Source organism: Pogoniulus pusillus, chromosome 20 (genome assembly GCF_015220805.1).
Source record: "Pogoniulus pusillus isolate bPogPus1 chromosome 20, bPogPus1.pri, whole genome shotgun sequence".
Classification (NCBI taxonomy): domain Eukaryota; kingdom Metazoa; phylum Chordata; class Aves; order Piciformes; family Lybiidae; genus Pogoniulus; species Pogoniulus pusillus.
In genome coordinates, this window is record NC_087283.1 from 21,518,776 (window position 1) to 21,541,137 (window position 22,362).

At 59.4% G+C, this 22,362-nt stretch overlaps 1 protein-coding gene across 2 annotated transcripts in view; it reads right to left on the reverse strand.

Annotated features, from left to right (window-relative positions):
• KATNB1 (katanin regulatory subunit B1) overlaps positions 1–21,593 on the reverse strand; it is a 44,780-nt gene extending 23,187 nt beyond the window's left edge. Inside the window, exons 1-8 of one of the 2 annotated variants that reach the window (XM_064160558.1) lie at positions 21,243–21,593; positions 20,951–21,100; positions 14,483–14,613; positions 11,047–11,164; positions 10,741–10,841; positions 9,428–9,469; positions 6,570–6,653; positions 2,526–2,641 (exon numbers count right to left, since the gene is read on the reverse strand). In XM_064160558.1, coding sequence (XP_064016628.1) covers positions 2,526–2,641; positions 6,570–6,653; positions 9,428–9,469; positions 10,741–10,841; positions 11,047–11,164; positions 14,483–14,613; positions 20,951–20,990 — 632 coding nt within the window. In that variant the 5' untranslated portion in view covers positions 20,991–21,100; positions 21,243–21,593. The remainder of the gene's footprint in view (positions 1–2,525; positions 2,642–6,569; positions 6,654–9,427; positions 9,470–10,740; positions 10,842–11,046; positions 11,165–14,482; positions 14,614–20,950; positions 21,101–21,242) is intronic. The other variant, XM_064160559.1, reaches the window with a different exon arrangement.
• Positions 21,594–22,362: the final 769 nt, after the last annotated feature.

Genomic DNA, 22,362 nt, shown 5'->3' on the forward strand with positions numbered 1-22,362 from the left:
GAGGCTTCCAGCACCACAACCTGTGCCAGTCTCTCACCACCCTCAGGCTGAAGAACTTCTTCCTATGACTCTTACCACCCTCTTGCCATGAGCCCTGTAGCCCTCACAGCGTCTTGATGGCCTCCTCTGGACCCTCTCCAGCAGCTCCATGTCCTTCTTGTGCAGAGAACTTCAGTTCTGCCCCCAGCCCTGCAGCTGAGCTCTCCCCAGAGCAGAGCAGAGCAGAGCAGAGGGGCAGGATCTCCTCTCTCCACCTCTGCCCACGCTGCTGTGGGTGCAGCCCAGGCTGCCCTTGGCCTTCTGTGCTGCCAGTGCCCACTGCTGCCTCCTGCCCAGCTTCTCCCCCAGACCAGCACCCCCCAGGTGCTGCTCTCAACCTCCTCACCTCCAGACTGGCCACAGCACTGCCCTGACCTAGGTGCAGAACCTTGCACTTGGCCTTACTGAAGACTTCAGGAGATGAAACTCAGCTTCTGGCTGTGCCACCAACCCTTCTGCCTCACCAGCTACCCCTCTGGCAGAGCCCAGCCTGCAAGCCCAGCCCTGCACACAGCACCAGGCTCAGCTCCTCCAGCCCAGCTCACCTTCTGCAGAGCTCTTCAAGGCCCAAAGAGGTTCTCTTGCCCCTCTGCTTTGCCCTGCTGAGACCACAGCTGCAGTGCTGTGCCCAGCTCTGGGCTGCCCAGTGCCAGAGGGACAGGGACCTGCTGGAGAGGCTGTGAGGATGCTGAAGGGACTGAAACATCTCTGCTGTGCAGAGAGGCTGAGAGCCCTGGGGCTGGTTAATGTGGAGAGGAAAAGGCTGAGAGGGGACCTGATTAATGGCTGAGGGGTGGGTGGCAAGAAGAAGGTGCCAGGCTCTATGGGGTGGTGCCCACTGACAGAGCAAGGGTCAGTAGCCACAAACTGGCACCCAGGAGGCCAAGGTCAGGATGGAGGTGTCAGGCTCTATGGGGTGGTGCCCAGTGTAGGGCAAGGGTCAGTAGCCACAAACTGGCACCCAGGAGGTGAGGGTCAGGATGGAGGTGCCAGGCTCTATGGGGTGGTGCCCAGTGTAGGGCAAGGGTCAGTGGTCAGAAACTGGCACCCAGGAGGTGAGGGTCAGGATGGAGGTGCCAGGCTCTATGGGGTGGTGCCCAGTGTAGGGCAAGGGTCAGTAGCCACAAACTGGCACCCAGGAGGTTCCACCTCAACATGAGCAGCAGCTTGCTTGGGGTGAGGCTGCTGGAGGCCTGGAGCAGGCTGCCCACAGAGGCTGTGGACTCTCCTGCTCTGGTGACTCTCCAACCCCCCCTGGCTGTGTTCCTGTGTGCCCTGCTCTCTGTGCCCCTGCTCTGGACTGGATCTTTGGAGATCCCTTCCAGCCCCTAACGTTTTGTGCCTCTGTGATTTCCAATCAAGCTCAGCAGTGGAGAGCAGTGAGAAGTGCAGCTCCAGACCAGGGGTAGTGGCTCCAAGCTGGAGCAGAAGAGATTCCACCTGAACATCAGGAGCTGCTCTCCTCCCTCTCGTTCTCCCCCTCCCCTGCTCTCCTCTCCTCCCTCTCGTTCTCCCCCTCCCCTGCTCTCCTCTCCTCCCTCTCGTTCTCCCCCTCCCCTGCTCTCCTCTCCTCCCTCTCGTTCTCCCCCTCCCCTGCTCTCCTCCCTCTCTTTCTCCCCCTCCCCTGCTCTCCTCCCTCTCTTTCTCCCCCTCCCCTGCTCTCCTCTCCTCCCTCTCTTTCTCCCCCTCCCCTGCTCTCCTCTCCTCCCTCTCTTTCTCCCCCTCCCCTCCCTCTCTTTCTCCCCCTCCCCTGCTCTCCTCTCCTCCCTCTCTTTCTCCCCCTCCCCTGCTCTCCTCCCTCTCTTTCTCCCCCTCCCCTGCTCTCCTCCCTCTCTTTCTCCCCCTCCCCTGCTCTCCTCCCTCTCTTTCTCCCCCTCCCCTGCTCTCCTCCCCCTCTTTCTCCCCCTCCCCTGCTCTCCTCCCCCTCTTTCTCCCCCTCCCCTGCTCTCCTCCCTCTCTTTCTCCCCCTCCCTGCTCTCCTCCCTCTCTTTTTCCCCCTCCCCTTCTCTCCTCCCTCTCTTTTTCCCCCTCCCCTTCTCTCCTCCCTCTCTTTTTTCCCCCTCCCCTTCTCTCCTCCCTCTCTTTCTCTCCTTCTCTCCTCCCTCTCTTTTTCCCCCTCCCCTTCTCCCCTCTCTCTTTCTCCCCTGCCCCTTCTCTCCTCCCTCTCTTTTTCCCTCTCCCCTTCTCCCTCTCTTTCTCCCCTGCCCCTTCTCCCTCTCTTTCTCCCCTGGTCTTTCTCTCCTCTCCTTCCTCCCCCACTCTCCTCTCCTTCCTCCCCCTCTCCTGTGGTTCAAGCCACTCCTGACTCTGCTCCTGCCTCCCTGCCTTTTGCCCTTGGAGGTGCTCAGTGCCAGGCTGGATGAGGCTTTGTGCACCCTGTGCTGGCAGGAGGTGTCCTTACCCATGGCAGGATGACTGCCACTGGCTGCTCCTTCCAGTCCAACCCATTCTAGGCTCCTACACCACAATTCCCTCCCCTCATGTACCTGTCAGAACTGCCAGAAGCCAGGAGGTACTCATTGGGATGGAACTCAACAATGTTGACTGGCCCAGTGTGTCCTGTAAACTCAAACATGATCTTGCCAGCAGCCAGGTCCCACAGCTGGAAGAAGGAAAAGAAGAGAAGGAGCCTTGGAAAGAAAGATTTCACCTTTGGGACACTTCACCTCTCCTCCAACAAGGGCCTGGAGTTTCTTAAGCAGGGAGGGAGCAGCCTCCAAGTCATTTAAGGCTGCTGTGGTTTGGGCATTCTCTTTTCAAACCTTCCAGTTCATTTCTGCCCTTAAAAGTTGATGGTTTCTCTTTAGAGACTGCTGGCCTGGCAGGCTAAGTGGCCTGGGAGATGTCCTGGCTTGCCCCAGCCTGCTGCTGCTGGGGGAAGCAAGGGTGGGAGCAAAACAAAGGTTTGGGCCATGATGTCCCCTCCCAGAGTGACCAACAGGGACCCACAGGTGCTCAGGTGCTTGTTGGTGTCTGGCCCAAGGGAGGGTGAGCAAGCCCTGGGGTCACCTCCCCTGGTCAGTGTGGCCAATGCCATCTGGTTGGTGACTCTCTGTGGCCAAAGAGCCTCTGCACTGGGGCAGGGAGTGTCAATGGAGCTGAGATGCAAGCAGCTGTGCTGCTGCTGCTCTGCCTCCCTGTGTGCTGCTGCTGCTGCTCTGCCTCCCTGTGTGCTGCTGCTGCTGCTGCTCTGCCTCCCTGTGTGCTGCTGCTGCTCTGCCTCCCTGTGTGCTGCTGCTGCTGCTGCTCTGCCTCCCTGTGTGCTGCTGCTGCTGCTGCTCTGCCTCACTGTGTGCTGCTGCTGCTGCTCTGCCTCACTGTGTGCTGCTGCTGCTGCTGCTCTGCCTCACTGTGTGCTGCTGCTGCTGCTGCTCTGCCTCCCTGTGTGCTGCTGCTGCTGCTGCTGCTCTGCCTCCCTGTGTGCTGCTGCTGCTGCTGCTGCTCTGCCTCCCTGTGTGCTGCTGCTGCTGCTGCTGCTCTGCCTCCCTGTGTGCTGCTGCTGCTGCTCTGCCTCCCTGTGTGCTGCTGCTGCTGCTGCTCTGCCTCCCTGTGTGCTGCTGCTGCTGCTGCTCTGCCTCACTGTGTGCTGCTGCTGCTGCTGCTCTGCCTCACTGTGTGCTGCTGCTGCTGCTCTGCCTCACTGTGTGCTGCTGCTGCTGCTGCTCTGCCTCACTGTGTGCTGCTGCTGCTGCTGCTCTGCCTCACTGTGTGCTGCTGCTGCTGCTGCTGCTCTGCCTCCCTGTGTGCTGCTGCTGCTGCTGCTGCTCTGCCTCCCTGTGTGCTGCTGCTGCTGCTCTGCCTCCCTGTGTGCTGCTGCTGCTGCTGCTCTGCCTCACTGTGTGCTGCTGCTGCTGCTGCTCTGCCTCACTGTGTGCTGCTGCTGCTGCTGCTCTGCCTCCCTGTGTGCTGCTGCTGCTGCTGCTCTGCCTCACTGTGTGCTGCTGCTGCTGCTGCTCTGCCTCACTGTGTGCTGCTGCTGCTGCTGCTCTGCCTCACTGTGTGCTGCTGCTGCTGCTGCTCTGCCTCACTGTGTGCTGCTGCTGCTGCTGCTCTGCCTCACTGTGTGCTGCTGCTGCTGCTGCTCTGCCTCACTGTGTGCTGCTGCTGCTGCTCTGCCTCCCTGTGTGCTGCTGCTGCTGCTCTGCCTCCCTGTGTGCTGCTGCTGCTGCTGCTCTGCCTCACTGTGTGCTGCTGCTGCTGCTCTGCCTCACTGTGTGCTGCTGCTGCTGCTCTGCCTCACTGTGTGCTGCTGCTGCTGCTGCTCTGCCTCCCTGTGTGCTGCTGCTGCTGCTGCTGCTCTGCCTCACTGTGTGCTGCTGCTGCTGCTGCTCTGCCTCCCTGTGTGCTGCTGCTGCTGCTGCTCTGCCTCCCTGTGTGCTGCTGCTGCTGCTGCTCTGCCTCACTGTGTGCTGCTGCTGCTGCTGCTCTGCCTCACTGTGTGCTGCTGCTGCTGCTGCTCTGCCTCACTGTGTGCTGCTGCTGCTGCTGCTCTGCCTCCCTGTGTGCTGCTGCTGCTGCTGCTCTGCCTCCCTGTGTGCTGCTGCTGCTGCTGCTCTGCCTCCCTGTGTGCTGCTGCTGCTGCTGCTCTGCCTCCCTGTGTGCTGCTGCTGCTGCTGCTCTGCCTCCCTGTGTGCTGCTGCTGCTGCTCTGCCTCCCTGTGTGCTGCTGCTGCTGCTGCTCTGCCTCACTGTGTGCTGCTGCTGCTGCTCTGCCTCACTGTGTGCTGCTGCTGCTGCTGCTCTGCCTCACTGTGTGCTGCTGCTGCTGCTGCTCTGCCTCCCTGTGTGCTGCTGCTGCTGCTGCTCTGCCTCCCTGTGTGCTACTGCTGCTGCTGCTCTGCCTCACTGTGTGCTGCTGCTGCTGCTGCTCTGCCTCCCTGTGTGCTGCTGCTGCTGCTGCTCTGCCTCCCTGTGTGCTGCTGCTGCTGCTCTGCCTCCCTGTGTGCTGCTGCTGCTGCTGCTCTGCCTCACTGTGTGCTGCTGCTGCTGCTCTGCCTCACTGTGTGCTGCTGCTGCTGCTGCTCTGCCTCACTGTGTGCTGCTGCTGCTGCTGCTCTGCCTCCCTGTGTGCTGCTGCTGCTGCTCTGCCTCCCTGTGTGCTACTGCTGCTGCTGCTCTGCCTCACTGTGTGCTGCTGCTGCTGCTGCTCTGCCTCCCTGTGTGCTGCTGCTGCTGCTGCTCTGCCTCCCTGTGTGCTGCTGCTGCTGCTCTGCCTCACTGTGTGCTGCTGCTGCTGCTCTGCCTCACTGTGTGCTGCTGCTGCTGCTGCTCTGCCTCCCTGTGTGCTGCTGCTGCTGCTGCTCTGCCTCCCTGTGTGCTGCTGCTGCTCTGCCTCACTGTGTGCTGCTGCTGCTCTGCCTCCCTGTGTGCTGCTGCTGCTCTGCCTCACTGTGTGCTGCTGCTGCTGCTGCTCTGCCCCACTGTGTGCTGCTGCTGCTGCTCTGCCTCCCTGTGTGCTGCTGCTGCTGCTCTGCCTCCCTGTGTGCTGCTGCTGCTGCTGCTCTGCCTCCCTGTGTGCTGCTGCTGCTCTGCCTCACTGTGTGCTGCTGCTGCTGCTGCTCTGCCTCCCTGTGTGCTGCTGCTGCTGCTGCTCTGCCTCCCTGTGTGCTGCTGCTGCTGCTGCTCTGCCTCCCTGTGTGCTGCTGCTGCTGCTCCTCTGCCTCCCTGTGTGCTGCTTCTGCCTCCCTGCTCTGCCTCACTGCTCCTGGCCAATGTGTTCTGCTCTGCCTCATGCTTCAGACCAGCTTGGCCCTGATGCTTTGGGCTTGAGCTGCCTGCAAGCTGCAGTGCCTCAGTTCCCCAGGAGAAGCCATTGCAGTGCCTCAGGCCCTGGCAAGCAGTGCCACTGCCATGCTGCTCCCTGCACAGCTGCCAGAGATGCTGCTGCACCTCTGCCAACCTCCCTGCCCAGAGGGACCAGGATCAGCTCAGACATCCTCTGCCTCTTGCCCAGCACCCTGGGAACACCTGGAAGCCTCTCAAGGGCTGAGCAGTTCCAACCCTGCCACAGAGGAGCCAGGGACTGTCTGGAAGCTTCCATTCCACCACAGTGAGTGGCACAGAGCTGCCCTAGGGCTCCAGGCTGCCTTTTACCTGTGAGTGTGGCAAAGCCACTTTGTGGCCAAACCTTTCCCATTCTCTCTGAGCCTCCTAAGTGAATGAATTGCCCAGAAGCAGCCTGGGGAAGCTTTTCCCCACCCAACCAGAGCCCAAAATGAACTCATTTGTGCCTAGTTGTGGGTGAGGCTTTGGGGGGAATAAAATTAACTCCATCTTTTGTAACTGCTGCCTCATTAATTGCCCCAATTAGATCAAGTGGCATAAAACAGAGCAGCTCCACCTGCCCCATGTCTCCAATGTGGACAAACTACAATCCAAGAGCTCTGAACCCCTTTGCTCTGGTCCCCACTGGCCAAAATACATGCAGAGGGAAGGGAGCAATCAGTTTGTTTCATGTGAAGCTGAAAACACAGATCAGGCCTTCCCCACATGCCAGGGTTGGGAAGGGAGGGAAGTGGCACAGGGAGTTACCTTCACAGTGTGGTCGTCGGCAGCAGAGGCCAACCACTTCCCGTCGGGGCTGAAGCGCAGGCAGCGAACTGCTTCTGTGTGACCCTGAAGTGAGAAGCAAACAACTTTGCCTTCCCTTCCCCTTCCTAGCTCCTTTCCTTCCCCCTTCCTAGCTCCTTTCCTTCTCCTCTCCTAGCTCCTTTCCCTTCCCCCTTCCTAGCTCCTTTCCTTCCCCCTCTCCTAGCTCCTTTCCTTCCCCCTCTCCTAGCTCCTTTCCTTCCCCCTCTCCTAGCTCCTTTCCTTCCCCCTCTCCTAGCTCCTTTCCTTCCCCCTCTCCTAGCTCCTTTCCTTCCCCCTCTCCTAGCTCCTTTCCTTTCCCCCTCTCCTAGCTCCTTTTCCCCTTCCTAGCTCCTTTCCCCCTTCCTAGCTCCTTTTCCTTCCCCTCTCCTAGCTCCTTTCCTTTCCCCCTTCCTAGCTCCTTTCCTTCCCCCTCTCCTAGCTCCTTTCCTTCCCCCTCTCCTAGCTCCTTTCCTTCCCCCTCTCCTAGCTCCTTTCCTTCCCCCTCTCCTAGCTCCTTTCCTTCCCCCTCTCCTAGCTCCTTTCCTTCCCCCTCTCCTAGCTCCTTTCCTTCCCCCTCTCCTAGCTCCTTTCCTTCCCCCTCTCCTAGCTCCTTTCCTTCCCCCTCTCCTAGCTCCTTTCCTTCCCCCTCTCCTAGCTCCTTTCCTTCCCCCTCTCCTAGCTCCTTTCCTTCCCCCTCTCCTAGCTCCTTCCCTTCCCCCTCTCCTAGCTCCTTTCCTTCCCCCTCTCCTAGCTCCTTTCCTTCCCCCTCTCCTAGCTCCTTTCCTTCCCCCTCTCCTAGCTCCTTTCCTTCCCCCTCTCCTAGCTCCTTTCCTTTCCCCTCTCCTAGCTCCTTTCCTTCCCCCTCTCCTAGCTCCTTTCCTTCCCCCTCTCCTAGCTCCTTTCCTTCCCCCTCTCCTAGCTCCTTTCCTTCCCCCTCTCCTAGCTCCTTTCCTTCCCCCTCTCCTAGCTCCTTTCCTTCCCCCTCTCCTAGCTCCTTTCCTTCCCCCTCTCCTAGCTCCTTTCCTTCCCCCTCTCCTAGCTCCTTTCCTTCCCCCTCTCCTAGCTCCTTTCCTTCCCCCTCTCCTAGCTCCTTTCCTTCCCCCTCTCCTAGCTCCTTTCCTTCCCCCTCTCCTAGCTCCTTTCCTTCCCCCTCTCCTAGCTCCTTTCCTTCCCCCTCTCCCAGCTCCTTCCCTCTCCCCTCTCCCAGCTCCTTCCCTCTCCCCTCTCCCAGCTCCTTCCCTCTCCCCTCTCCCAGCTCCTTCCCTCTCCCCTCTCCCAGCTCCTTCCCTCTCCCCTCTCCCAGCTCCTTCCCTCTCCCCTCTCCCAGCTCCTTCCCTCTCCCCTCTCCCAGCTCCTTCCCTCTCCCCTCTCCCAGCTCCTTCCCTCTCCCCTCTCCCAGCTCCTTCCCTCTCCCCTCTCCCAGCTCCTTCCCTTTCCCCTCTCCCAGCTCCTTCCCTTTCCCCTCTCCCAGCTCCTTCCCTTTCCCCTCTCCCAGCTCCTTCCCTTTCCCCTTCCCAGCTCCTTTCTTAGCTCCTCTCCTAGCTCCTTCCCTTTCCCCTCTCCTAGCTCCTTTCCCCCTTCCTAGCTCTTTTTCTTTCCCCTCTCCTAGCTCCTTTCTTAGCTCCTCTCCTAGCTCCTCTCCTTCCCCCTCTCCTAGCTCCTTTCCTTTCCCCCTTCCTAGCTCCTTCCCTTTCCCCTTCCCAGCTCCTTTCCTTTCCCCTTCCCTTTCCCCTCTCCTAGCTCCTTCCCTTTCCCCTCTCCTAGCTCCTTCCCTTCCCCCTCTCCTAGCTCCTTCCCTTCCCCCTCTCCTAGCTCCTTCCCTTCCCCCTCTCCTAGCTCCTTCCCTTCCCCCTCTCCTAGCTCCTTCCCTTCCCCCTCTCCTAGCTCCTTCCCTTTCCCCTTCCCTTTCCCCTCTCCTAGCTCCTTCCCTTTCCCCTCTCCTAGCTCCTTCCCTTTCCTCTTCTCTAGCACCTTTCCTTTCCCCTTCCTTTTCACTGCCTTTGTTTCTTTCCTTTCACTATTTTCCTTTCTGACCTCTCCATTCCCCTCCTCTCACCTCTCCATTCCCCTCCTCTCACCTCTCCATTCCCCTCCTCTCACCTCTCCATCCCCCCCCTCTCACTTCTCCATCCCCCCCCCCCCCTTAAAAGCCTTCAAGAAGGGAATCATCTGAATGCAGTGGGGATTGGGATGGTGACAGCATTCCCAGTTTGCTCTCCAAGCAGACTTGGAGAAGCCAATGAAGCCAAGCAGGCTACAGCCCAGCAACTCCTGCACCACCCAGCTCATGTCCCAGAGAGCCTGCAAAGGTTTGCCAGGTCCTGTCCCAAATCCTGCAGCTCTGATTTCCATACTGGAAAACTGGGAAGGAAAACTTCACTGCAAGGTTTGCTCAGAGCCCCTCAGCACAAACTCTACTCCCTTCTCCATGAAGCCAAGCAGATTCCAGCCCAGCAACTCCTGCACCACCCAGCTCATGTCCCAGAGAGCCTGCAAAGGTTTGCCAGGTCCTGTCCCAAATCCTGCAGCTCTGATTTTCCATACTGGAAAACTGGGAAGGGAAACCTCACTGCAAGGCTTGCTCAGAGCCCCTCAGCACAAACCTCTCTCCCCTCTCCATGAAGCCAAGCAGGCTACAGCCCAGCAACTCCTACACCATCCAGCTCATGTCCCAGAGAGCCTGCAAAGGTTTGCCAGGTCCCATCCCAAATCCTGCAGCTCTGATTTTCCATACTGGAAAACTGGGAAGGGAAACCTCACTGGAAACCTTGCTCAGAGCCCCTCCCCTCTTCCCCTAAAAGCAAAGGGATGGCTCTTACCTTGTACCTGAAGACGCAGCCTTTCCTCCTCACATCCCACAGCTAGGAGGAAGCAAAGCAACCAAGAGCCAAGTTTAGAGCAGTGAGGAGCCCCAAGCAATCCCCTCAAGGACCAATCCCTTCCTGTCACCACCCTGAGAGGCACTGCAGAAAGACTGAAGGGGTTGCCTGACCCCCTGCTTGCTTCAGGGGGGACCTCCTCAGCTAATAGCCCAAGCAAGAGCCACTTCTGCAGGGCATTTCTTACCACAGCAGCTCAGTTCCCACAGACACAGAATGGGCTGGGTTGGAAAGGACCTGGGAGATCATCCAGTTCCAACCCTCCTGCCACAGGCAGGGGACACTTCCCACCAGCACAGGTTGCTCAAGGCCTCATCCAACCTGGCACTGAACACTTCCAGGGATGAGATGTCCACAACTTGATCCAGTGCCTCCCTGCCCTCACTCTAATGAATTTCTTCCTCCTCATAGGTGTTTGAGGCCAGGCTGGCTGAGGCTGTGGGCAGCCTGCTCTAGGGTAGGGTGTCCCTGGGCATGGCAGAGGGGTTGGCACTGCTTGATCCTTCTGGTACCTTCCAACCCTGACTGATGCTATGATCTCCAGTCTCCATCTCCCCTCTTCCAGCTGAAATCCATTCTCCCCTCAATCCTGTCACCACAAGCCCTTGTCAGAAGTCCCTTCCCAGGCACTGGAAGGCTGCTAATATCCAAATGAAATAGCAGCCTGATGAAGCAGATGGAACCCCACAGCCATCAGGGCATCTGTGTGCTGGCTGCCACCAGCCTCTGGCTTGGCAATTCCCAAGGAGCCACATTCCACAGCAGAGGAGTCAGACTCCTGAGCCTGACCCCCACAGGAAGGAGAGCAGGGGAAGGGGAGAGAGAGGGAAGAGAGCAGGGGAAGGGGAGAGAGAGGGAAGAGAGCAGGGGAAGGGGAGAGAGAGGGAAGAGAGCAGGGGAAGGGGAGAGAGAGGGAAGAGAGCAGGGGAAGGGGAGAGAGAGGGAAGAGAGCAGGGGAAGGGGAGAGAGAGGGAAGAGAGCAGGGGAAGGGGAGAGAGAGGGAAGAGAGCAGGGGAAGGGGAGAGAGAGAGGCAGAGAGGGAAGAGAGCAGAGAGGAGAGCAGAGGAAGCTGCCAAAACACAGGCAGAGAGTTCCCAAGGGTCTCACACCCACACCTGCCCACGCACACCCAGACGATGCTGCTGCTGCTGCTGCTGCCACCACCACCACCAGCTTGGCTCCAAACACCACCTGGAAGCCTTCCAGACCATGCCAAAACTGGCAAAGCAAGAGGGGAACCTCTAAGGGTTTACCTTAATGTTTGTGTCCAGAGAGCCAGATGCCACAAAGCTTCCAAAGGGGTGGAAATCAAGGCTGCAGATGCTTGCTTTGTGACCCAGCAAGGTACGAAGAACTGGGAAGGGAAGCAGCAGAGCAAGGAGAAGGGAAGAGGAAGCAAACAACTTAGTTGTTGATTTGGCCCTCAAAGACCATGCAGGAGCTAGGCTGGGCTCCTCATCAGGGATAGAATCAGTCAGGGTTGGAAAAGACCACAAGGATCAGTCAGTTCCAACCCAAAAGTGGGCATGAAAGAGAAGAAAACCTCATTCAAAACTTACTTTTGGCAGCTCCCAGGTCCCAAACTCGAATGGAGCCTGACTGAGAGCCTGCAACAATGAGTTCCTCGTTGGGGTTGATCTGTAGGCTCTCAATGGGTGTTGTGTGGCCTGTCAGACTCTGCAGAGAGAAAGAGAAGCCCAGGGTCAGGGTCAGCACCTACTGACATGGCCCTGCTCACACCCAGCTGCCAGCCACAAGCTGGAATCATGGAATGATCCTCCAAGGGCATCTTGGGCAACCTCCCTGCAGGCAGCAGGGACAGCTCCAACCAGAGCAGGTTGCTCAGGGTCACAGCAAGCCTGACCTTGAGTGTCTCCAAGGATGGAGCTTCCACCACCTGTGCCTCAGCCTCACTCTGCACAACTCCCTGCTGATGCCCAACCTAACTCTGCCCTGCTCCAGCTCCAAACCATTGCCCTCAGCCTGGCCCCACAGCCCCTTCTGAGCAGTCCCTCCCCAGCCTGCCTGCAGCTCCCCTGCAGACACTGAACTGCAGCTCTGAGCTCTCCCTGCAGCCTTCTCTCCTCCAGGCTGCACAGCCCCAACTCTGCCAGCCTGTGCCCACAGCAGAGCTTCTCACAGCATCTTGATGGCCTCCTCTGGACCCTCTCCAGGTCTCTCTTGTGTTCAGACCCCACAGCTGCCCCCAGCCCTGCAGCTGAGCTCTCCCCAGAGCAGAGGGGCAGGATCTCCTCTCTCCACCTCTGCCCACGCTGCTGTGGGTGCAGCCCAGGCTGCCCTTGGCCTTCTGTGCTGCCAGTGCCCACTGCTGCCTCCTGCCCAGCTTCTCCCCCATCAGCACCCCCCAAGCCCTTCTCTGCAGGGCTGCTCTCAACCTCCTCACCTCCACACTGCATTGGTATCAAGCACTGCCCCGACCTAGGTGCAGAACCTTGCACTTGGCCTTACTGAAGACCTCAGGAGCTGAAACTCAGCTTCTGGCTGTGCCACCAACCCTTCTGCCTCACCAGCTACCCCTCTGGCAGAGCCCAGCCTGCAAGCCCAGCCCTGCACACAGCACCAGGCTCAGCTCCTCCAGCCCAGCTCACCTTCTGCAGAGCTCTTCAAGGCCCAGAGAGGTTCTCTTGCCCCTCTGCTTTGCCCTGCTGAGACCACAGCTGCAGTGCTGTGCCCAGCTCTGGGCTGCCCAGTGCCAGAGGGACAGGGACCTGCTGGAGAGGCTGTGAGGATGCTGAAGGGACTGAAACATCTCTGCTGTGGAGAGAGGCTGAGAGCCCTGGGGCTGGTTAATGTGGAGAGGAAAAGGCTGAGAGGGGACCTGATTAATGGCTGAGGGGTGGGTGGCAAGAAGAAGGTGGCAAGAAGTGGGGGTGGTGCCCACTGATGGGACAAGAAAAAACAAGGTACAAACTGGAACCCAGAGAGCTCCACAACTTGTTTGGTGTGAGGGTGCTGGAGGCCTGGAGCAGGCTGCCCAGAGAGGCTGTGGAGTCTCCTGCTCTGGAGGCTTTCAAGCCCAACCTGGATGTGTTCCTCTGTGCCCTGCTCTGGGTACCTCTACTCTGGCTTAGGGGTTGGATTGGATGACCTCCCAAAGGTCCTTTCCAACCTCTACCCTCCTCTGACTCTGAGATGCACCAAGAGAAGCACAGGTTTAGGTTCAGCTCTTAAGTGTGAGTGCCCAGACCAAGGCTCACACATCCTTTGCTCTAAATGGGTCACCAAAGTGTCATGAAGCTGCTACAAACTCAAAGCAGGAGCAAAAAGCTGCTCTGAAACACTGCCAGGAGCAAGAAGAGAGCACAAGCAGGAAGCCAGGAAGCTCCACCTCAGCATGAGGAGCCACTTGTTTGGTGTGAGGGTGCTGGAACCCTGGAGCAGGGTGCCAGAGAGGCTGTGGAGTCTCCTGCACTTGGAAACTTTCATGCCCAACCTGGATGTGTTCCTGTGTGCCCTGCTCTGGCTTAGGGGTTGGATTGGATGATCTCCAAAGGTCCTTTCCAACCTCTACCCTTCTCTGACTCTGTGATGCACCAAGAGAAGCACAGGTTTAGGTTCAGCTCTTAAGTGTGAGTGCCCAGACCAAGGCTCACACATCCTTTGCTCTAAATGGGTCAACCCAAGTGTCATGAACCTGTTACAAACTCAAAGCAGGAGCAAAATGCTGCTCTGGAACACTGCCAGGAGCAAGGAGTCAACTGTGGGTGGCAGAGTGGTAAGGTGGTGCTGAAGCTCCTTTCATCCCTTCAGCTTACCAATGCCACAAGTATTTAGAGAGGAAGGGCAGCAATTAACTACACCACAAGCATGGGAGGGAAGAGATTGAGGCTTGAGGAGAGCACATTTAGACTGGAGACTAGGAAGAAATTGTTGGCAGTGAGGGTGGGGAGAGCCTGGCACAGGCTGCCCAAGGAGGTTGAGGAGCACAGAGACACAGTGAGGGTGAGGAGAGCCTGGCACAGGTTGCCCAGGGAGATTGTGGAGCACAGAATGGATTGAAGCTTGAGGAAGGCAGATTGAGAGTGGAGATGAAGAAGACTTTAGTGCCAGGCTGAGGGCCAATGGCTTTGAGCTGAGAGAGGAGAGAGAGAGAATGGAGATGAGGATGGAATTGTTGGCAGTGAGGGCGAGGAGAGCCAGGCACAGGTTGCCCAGGGAGGTTGTGGAGCACAGAGACACAGTGAGGGTGAGGAGAGCCTGGCACAGGTTGCCCAGGGAGGTTGTGGAGCACAGAGACACAGTGAGGGTGGGCAGAGCCTGGCACAGGTTGCCCAGGGAGGTTGTGGAGCACAGAGACACAGTGAGGGTGAGGAGAGCCTGGCACAGGTTGCCCAGGGAGGTTGTGGAGCACAGAGACAGTGAGGGTGGGCAGAGCCTGGCACAGGTTGCCCAGGGAGGTTGTGGAGCACAGAATCACAGTGAGGGTGGGCAGAGAGTGGCACAGGTTGCCCAGGGAGGTTGTGGAGCAGAGACACAGCGAGGGTGGGGAGAGGCTGGCACAGGTTGCCCAGGGGAGGTTGTGGAGCACAGAATCACAGTGAGGGTGGGTAGAGCCTGGCACAGGCTGCCCAGGGGAGGTTGTGGAGCACAGAATCACAGTGAGGGTGGGCAGAGCCTGGCACAGGTTGCCCAGGGGAGGTTGTGGAGCACAGAGACACAGTGAGAGTGGGGAGAGCCGGGCACAGGCTGCCCAGGGGAGGTTGTGGAGCACAGAATGTGATCAAAGAGCTGTGCCCACCTCTGCAGCCTGCCCAGGTGCCTCTGGCTGCCATCCCTGCCCTGCAGCCTGCCTGCTGCAGCACACAGCTTGGTGTGGGCAGCAAACCTGCTGAGGCTGCACTCAGTGCCCTTGCCCACAGCACCCACAGAGACGTTGATCCTTCACAACTCCCAGAGCTCACAGCCCAACGACCTCACCCCTCACTCCTCCACCTTCCCCCCCTCAGCACTGCACCTCCCCAGGCCTGTCCTTACCATGATGCAGTTGGGCTTGTTGACAGCCCAGATGTTGACTCGGCAGTCATCCCCTCCTGTCACCAGCAGCCGGCCTGAGCTCTTCCCCAGCACCAGCGAGGACACATTGCTGCTGTGAGCTGTGATCTCCTCTGCACAGAACAAAGCAGACACTTCTCAGCCACCAGCAGAACCACTGCCCCCCTGCCAGCCCTCCCAAACACCCAGACAATAAAACCCATTCCTTTCTTCAGGTGACCTTTGCAGGGGCCAAGCTGCAGCAGCTCCAACCTTGAGATAAGAACTCCCAGCCTTATCTTGCTGCAAACAGCTCTCTTCCAGTCCCTGACCACTCCTGCACTCAAGACATTTGTCCTCATCTCTAACCTAACCCTCCCCTGCTGCAGCTTGAGGCCATCTCCTCTTCTCCTGGCCTTAGCTACTTGGGAGAAGAGGCCAAGAGCAGCTTCAGTGCAGTCTCCTCTTAGGGAGCTGCAGAGAGCAATGAGGGCTGCCCTCAGCCTCCTCTTCTCCAAGCTAACCAACCCCAGCTCCTTCAGCCTCTCCACATAACTCATGCTCTACAAACCCCTCACCACCTTCCAACTCCTATCACTCTACCAAGAAACAAGCCTGGGGCACAGAGTTGCCAAGGAAACATCTCTCCAAACCCCCCTCCAGCTTCCAACCCCTATCACTCTACCAAGAAACAAGCCTGGGCCAAAAAGATGCCAAAGAAACATCTTGGCTGAGACATTCAGGGAGCTGTAGAGAGCAATGAGGGCTGCCCTCAGCCTCCTCTTCTCCAAGCTAACCAACCCCAGCTCCTTCAGCCTCTCCACTTAACTCATGCTCTCCAAACCCCTCTCCAGCTTCCAACCTCTATCACTCTACCAAGAAACAAGCCTGGGGCATAGAGATGCCAAAGAAACATCTCTCCAAACCCCTCTCCAGCTTCCAATCCTTATCACTCTACCAAGAAACAAGCCTGGGGCACAGAGTTGCCAAAGAAACATCTCTCCAAACCCCCCTCCAGCTTCCAACCCCTATCACTCTAACCAATAAACAATCCTGGAGCATAGAGATGCCAAAGAAACATCTCTACAAACCCCTCACCACCTTCCAACTCCTATCACTCTACCAAGAAACAAGCCTGGGGCACAGAGTTGCCAAAGAAACATCTCTACAAACCCCTCTCCAGCTTCCAATCCTTATCACTCTACCAAGAAACAAGCCTGAGCCAAAGAGATGCCAAAGCAGCATCTTGGCTGAGACACTTGGGTTGTCACACTGCCTTTTTAAACCCACTCCAAACACTGGCAGGGGCTTCAGGTTGATGTCTTTACCAATTCCTTCCTCCTTTGAGCCTGCAGCCTCCTCTCAGGGAGCTGTAGAGAGTAATGAGGGCTGCCCTCAGCCTCCTCTTCTCCAAGCTAACCAACCCCAGCTCCTTCAGCCTCTCGACTCATGCTCTACAAACCCCTCTCCACCTTCCAATCCTTATCACTCTACCAAGAAACAAGCCTGAGCCAAAGAGATGCCAAAGAAACATCTCTCCAAACCCCTCTCCACCTTCCAATCCTTATCACTCTACCAAGAAACAAGCCTGGGCCAAAAAGATGCCAAAGAAACATCTTGGCTGAGACATTCAGGGAGCTGTAGAGAGCAATGAGGGCTGCCCTCAGCCTCCTCTTCTCCAAGCTAACCAACCCCAGCTCCTTCAGCCTCTCTACATAACTCATGCTCTTCAAATCCATCACCACCTTCCAACCCCTATCACTCTACCAAGAAACAAGCCTGGGGCAAAGAGATGCCAAAGAAATTCTTGGCTGAGACATTCAGGGAGCTGCAGAGAGCAAGGAGGGCTGCCCTCAGCCTCCTCTTCTCCAAGCTAACCAACCCCAGCTCCTTCAGCCTCTCTACATAACTCATGCTCTTCAAATCCATCACCACCTTCCAACCCCTATGACTCTAACCAAGAAACAAGCCTGGAGCAAGAGATGCCAAAGCAGCATCTTGGCTGAGACACTTGGGTTGTCACACTGCCTCTTTAAACCCACTCCAAACACTGGCAGGGGCTTCAGGTTGATGTCTTCACCTATTTCTTCCTCCTCTGAGCACTGCTGGGATTTGCAGGCCCTGAAAAGCTCTGCCAAAAGCCCAAGCAGCAACCACAGAGCAGTTTTCATTCAGGAGGAGCAGCTGAGAGTGTTCAGCCTGAAGAAGAGGAGGTTGAGTGGAGACCTTGATGCTCTCTGCAGCTCCCTGAGAGGAGGCTGCAGTGAGGTGGGATTGGACTCTGCTCCCTAGGCTCAGGTGGTCCAGTGGAAGGTGGCAGAGGAGGTGGCACTGGATGGTCTTTAAGGTCCCTTCCAATTCAAAGCGTTCTGTGAGCTCAGTGTGGCAGCAGGAAAGCAGCTCCTTGCTGCAGGAAGGACACTGAGGGGCTGCAGCAGCTCCAGAGAAGGGCAGGAAAGGGTCTGGAGCAGAGGGCTGAGGTCCTCCTGAGGGAACTGGGGGTGTGCAGCGTGGAGAACAGGAGGCTGAGGAAGAGCTCATTGCTCTCTGCAGCTCCCTCAGAGGAGGTTGCAGACACCTGGGGTTGGGCTCTGCTGCCTGGGCTCAGGGGATAAGAAGAGAGAAACTGACCTGGAAGTGTGCCAGGGGAGGCTTAGGTTGGAAAGGAGGAGAAATTCCTTTGGTGCCAGAGTGGTCAGGGCTTGGCAGAGGCTGCCCAGGGGAGGTGGTGCAGTGCCCATGCCTGGAGGTGCTCCAGAACCCTGTGGCCATGGCACTTAGGGTCAGGGTTTGATGCCCATGGTGGGGTTGGGTTGCTGCTGGGACTGGATGATCTCAGAGAGCTTTGCCAAACCCAAACCATTCCAAGATTCTATGAACCAAACCTCCTTTGGTTTCCTTAAGAGAGCCACAAACAGGCCTGAATTTTTGTTGCTTCTTGTTGGTAGCAAATCAAAGAACAGAACAGCTCCAAGGTGACAGAGCTCAACCCTTTGGCCACAGCAGCCCCAAGCAGCAGTGCAGGCTGGGGCCAGAGGGGCTGAGAGCAGGCAGGCAGAGAGGGCCCTGGGGGTGCTGTGAGAGAGCAGCTGCAGAGGAGGCAGCAGTGTGCCCAGGTGGGCAGCAGAGCCAGTGGCAGCCTGGGCTGGCTGAGGAGCAGTGTGGGCAGCAGGAGAAGGGAGGTTCTTGTGCCCCTGTGCCCAGCCCTGCTCAGGCCAGCCCTGGAGTGCTGTGTCCAGCTGTGGGCTCCTGAATTGCAGAGAGCTGCTGAGGTGCTGGAAGGTGCTGAGAGAAGGGCAGCAAGGCTGGGGAGGGGCCTGGAGCACAGCCCTGTGAGGAGAGGCTGAGGGAGCTGGGGGGGTGCAGGCTGCAGCAGAGGAGGCTCAGGGCAGAGCTGATTGCTGCCTGCAGCTGCCTGCAGGGAGGCTGTAGCCAGGTGGGGTTGGGCTCTGGTGCCAGGCAGGCAGCAGCAGCAGAAGGGGCCCCAGGCTGAAGCTGTGGCAGGGCAGGTGTGGGCTGGCTGTGAGGAGGAAGCTGCTGGCAGAGAGAGTGATTGGCACTGGCATGGGCTGCCCAGGGAGGTGGTAGAGTGGCCATGGCTGGAGATGCTCCAGAACCCTGTGGCCATGGCACCTGGGGCCAGGGTTTGATGACCATGGTGGGGTTGGGGTGCAGCTTGGATTGGATGACCTCAGAGAGCTTTCCCAACCCAGACAATTCTATCATTCAAAAAATGATCCAAGTCAAAAGCCCAGAAACTGCTTCCTCAGCTCAGCCTGCATAACAGATGTCCAATTTTCTGCTGGCTAAACCCAGCTCAGTGCTAAGAAGGCCCTCTAAGAGGGATGGAAGTTGATGTCAGTGTGCAGTTCTTTCTTCTTCTTAAGGTGGGAACCTTCTGTGTCAGTACAGCTATAGAAAAATAAAGGGGGGAGGCAATGGCAAGCACCAATGCAGGCTGGGCAGTGCCAGGCTGCAGAGCAGCCCTGAGCAGAGGCACTTGGGGGTGCTGCTGGAGGAGAAGCTCAGCAGGAGCCAGCAGTGTGCACTTGCAGCCCAGAGAGCCAAGCAGAGCCTGGGCTGCAGCAGCAGCAGTGTGGGCAGCAGGGCCAGGGAGGGGATTCTGCCCCTCTGCTCTGCTCAGCTGAGAGCCCACCTGGAGTCCTGCATCCAGTGCTGGAGCCCCTGGCACAAGAGGGCTGTGGAGATGCTGCAGAGTGTCCAGAGCAGGGCCAGGAGGATGCTGAGAGGCTGCAGCAGCTCTGCTGTGAGCACAGCCTGAAAGAGTTGGGGCTGTGCAGGCTGCAGCAGAGGAGGCTCCCAGGGGACCTTCTGGTGGCCTTGCAGCATCTGCAGGGGGCTGCAAAAAAGCTGGGCAGGGACTTTGGAGGCTGTGAGGGAGTGGCAGGAGTGGGGAGAATGGAGCAAAGCTGGAGGTGGGGAGAGTGAGGCTGGAGGGGAGGAGGAAGTTGCTGAGCAGGAGAGTGGGGAGAGGCTGGAATGGGTTGCCCAGGGAGGGGGTTGAGGCCCCATGGCTGGAGGTGTTTGAGGCCAGGCTGGCTGAGGCTGTGTGCAGCCTGCTCTAGGGTAGGGTGTCCCTGGGCATGGCAGGGGTTGGCACTGCCTGCTCCTTCTGCTCCCTCCCAGCCCTGCCTGATTCTATGCCCAACTCCAGCTTGCTGTGGAAGTGGAGTTTCAGGGCTGCAGTGGCAGCACAGCCAAATGGCTTTGGGCTCAGACAGTAAAGTGTAAAGGCACAGAACTCTTTCTGGTCACTGGTATGAAGCTCACACAGCCCTGACCTACCTACCCATTGCTTCTGAGCATCCCTCAACAGCCCCTAGGAGATAACTCAGAGGGTGATTGTGGTAACCAGCAGTGGCTTCACCAGGGGCAAATCAGGCCTCACATGGGTGGCTTTTAATGAGGAAACAACAGTGGACAAGGGAAGGGCAACTGACAGCATCTACCTGGACCTAAAGCATTTGGCTCTGTCCCACAGGACATCCTGGTCACCCAAGTGGAAACACACAGACTGGGTGGGTAAGGAAGGGGCTGGAAGGTGGCAGGCAGAGAGTGGTGGTCAAGGGCACAGTGGCCACCTGCAGACCAGGGCCAAGTGGGGTCCCTCAGGGGTCAGTGCTGGGGAACATCTTTGCCAGTGCCATGGGCAGAGCAAGCAAGGCTGCAGCTGGCACCAAGCTGTGTGGCACAGGGGACTTGCTAGAGGGCAGGGATCCATGCAGAGGGAGCTGGGCAGGCTGCAGAGCTGTGCCCAGGCCAAGCTCATGGCATTCAACAAGGCCAAGTGGAAGGTCCTGCAGCTGGGTGGGAGCAATCCCAGGCACAGCTCCAGGCTGGGTGGGGAATGGCTGAGAGCAGCTCTGAGGAACAGGACCTGGGGGTGTGGGGTGAGGAAAAGCTCAACAGGAGCTGAGAGCAGCCCTGAGGAGCAGGACCTGGGGGTGTGGGGTGAGGAAAAGCTCAACAGGAGCTGAGAGCAGCTCTGAGGAACAGGACCTGGGGGTGTGGGGTGAGGAAAAGCTCAACAGGAGCTGAGAGCAGCTCTGAGGAACAGGACCTGGGGGTGTGGGGTGAGGAAAAGCTCAACAGGAGCTGAGAGCAGCTCTGAGGAACAGGACCTGGGGGTGTGGGGTGAGGAAAAGCTCAACAGGAGCTGAGAGCAGCTCTGAGGAACAGGACCTGGGGGTGTGGGGTGAGGAAAAGCTTAAGAGGAGCAGGACCTGGGGGTGTGGGGTGAGGAAAAGCTCAGCAGGAGCAGGACCTGGGGGTGTGGGGTGAGGAAAAGCTCAACAGGAGCTGAGAGCAGCTCTGAGGAACAGGACCTGGGGGTCTGGGGTGAGGAAAAGCTTAAGAGGAGCAGGACCTGGGGGTCTGGGGTGAGGAAAAGCTCATGAGGAGCAGGACCTGGAGGTGTGGGGTGAGGAAAAGCTCAGCAGGACCTGGGGGTGTGGGGTGAGGAAAAGCTCAGCAGGAGCAGGACCTGGGGGTGTGGGGTGAGGAAAAGCTCAGCAGGAGCAGGACCTGGGGGTGTGGGGTGAGGAAAAGCTCAGCAGGAGCAGGACCTGGGGGTGTGGGGTGAGGAAAAGCTCAGCAGGAGCAGGACCTGGGGGTGTGGGGTGAGGAAAAGCTCAGCAGGAGCAGGACCTGGGGGTGTGGGGTGAGGGAAAGCTCCGCAGGAGCCTGCTGAGGGCTTGGGGCAGCAGCAGCAGCAGCAGCAGCAGCAGGCCCAGAGCTGTTCCCCCTCTGCTGCTCTGCTTTCAGAACGCATCTCCGGGAGCTAAAAGCTGCAGCCTAACAACTCAGCCCTCACGCCCAGGGCAGGCATCAGGCAGTTCCTGTCACAAACAGGCCTCTTCCCACCCCCATACAGCCGGGGAGGCTCCTCCGCCCTGCCCTGCCCTGCCCTGCCCTGCCCGCCCCGGCCCCGCCGCCGCCGCCGCCACTCACGCAGCTTCCAGGCGGTCTTCGTGGTGACGGCCACGGCCATGGCTCCGCTCGGTGCCTCTCCCAAACGTTTTCTTCCTCCTCCTGGCCAGGCTCCGCCGGTTCGCCCGTCCTACCGCCGCCCAGCCCTCCGCCCCGGCGGCCCCTGCCGCTCTGCAGGCCAAACAACACCGGACGCCGTTACCGCCGCGGCCCCGGCGAGGCTGGGCCGAGCAGCAGGGCCTGCTGCCGCCGCCGCCGTGAAGTCCCGGTCAGCCCCCACCCCCCCCACAGCGCGGCCCGAGGGAGGCCTCACCGCTGACGACCATCACGGGAGCGACGAGGCCGGCGCGGAGCTCCGCCGGAGGGACGGGGGTGGGCGGGAAGCGCTGCCGCCAGCCGCCGCAGCCTCACCGGGCGACGAGGAGCTGCAGGGGGACGCTCAGACGGTGGTGTTCGGGCCAGGCCCGTCCGGCCGGAGCGGCGGCACCGGAGCCCAACCCCCGGCGGCGCCGCCGCCGCTTGACAACCGCCGCCGCCGCCGCACAACAAACCTGCCCCGCCCCCGCCCGGCCGCCACCAATCAGAGCCGCCGCTCGGCCCGGGGCCGCCAGCTTTCGGCCAATAGCGGCGGAGGGCGGGACTGTTGTCATAGCGACCGCAGAGCGGCCGGCCAATCGCGAAGGCTTTTCTTGGCGCAGCCTGTGGAGCGCAGCCAATAAGGGGAAGGGGGCGGGAAGAGCGGCGGCGGCGGCGGCGCCGGTGTGCGGAGGGACGAAGCTGCGCCCGGTCCGGCCGCGGCGCCCTGCGGAGCGGTGTCCTCCGCAGCGGTGTCCTCCGCAGCGGTGTCCTCCTCCTCCTCCTCCTCCTCCTCCTCCTCCGGCGAGCTGCGGCTGTGCCCCGAGGCTGGCAACGCTCCGAGGCTGGCATCGCTGTGTTGGCATGGCTGTGTTGGCATCGCTGTGCTCTCCAGGCGGTGTCAGCGGCGCTCCCGCGGCGAGCTGCGGCTGTGCCCCGAGGCTGGCATCGCGGCTGGCATGCTGTGCCCCGAGGCTGGCATCGCTCCGAGGCTGGCATCGCTGTGTTGGCATCGCTGTGTTCTCCAGGCAGTGCCGGCGGCGCTTCCGCGGCGAGCTGCGGCTGTGCTCCGAGGCTGGCATCGCTGTGTTGGCATCGCTGTGTTGGCATCGCTGTGCTCTCCAGGCGGTGTCAGCGGCGCCCCCGCGGCGAGCTGCGGCTGTGCCCCGAGGCTGGCATCGCTCCGAGGCTGGCATCGCTGTGTTCCTCTCCCTCTTTCCTCTCCCTTCCCCCCCTTCCCTCCCCTTTCCCCTCTTCCCTCTCTCCTTCCTTTCCACTCAGTGCCATGGTGTGGTTGTTTGGGCAGGGCTGAGTGCTAGGTTAGCACTGAGTGCCATGGTCTGGTTGCTTGGCATGGG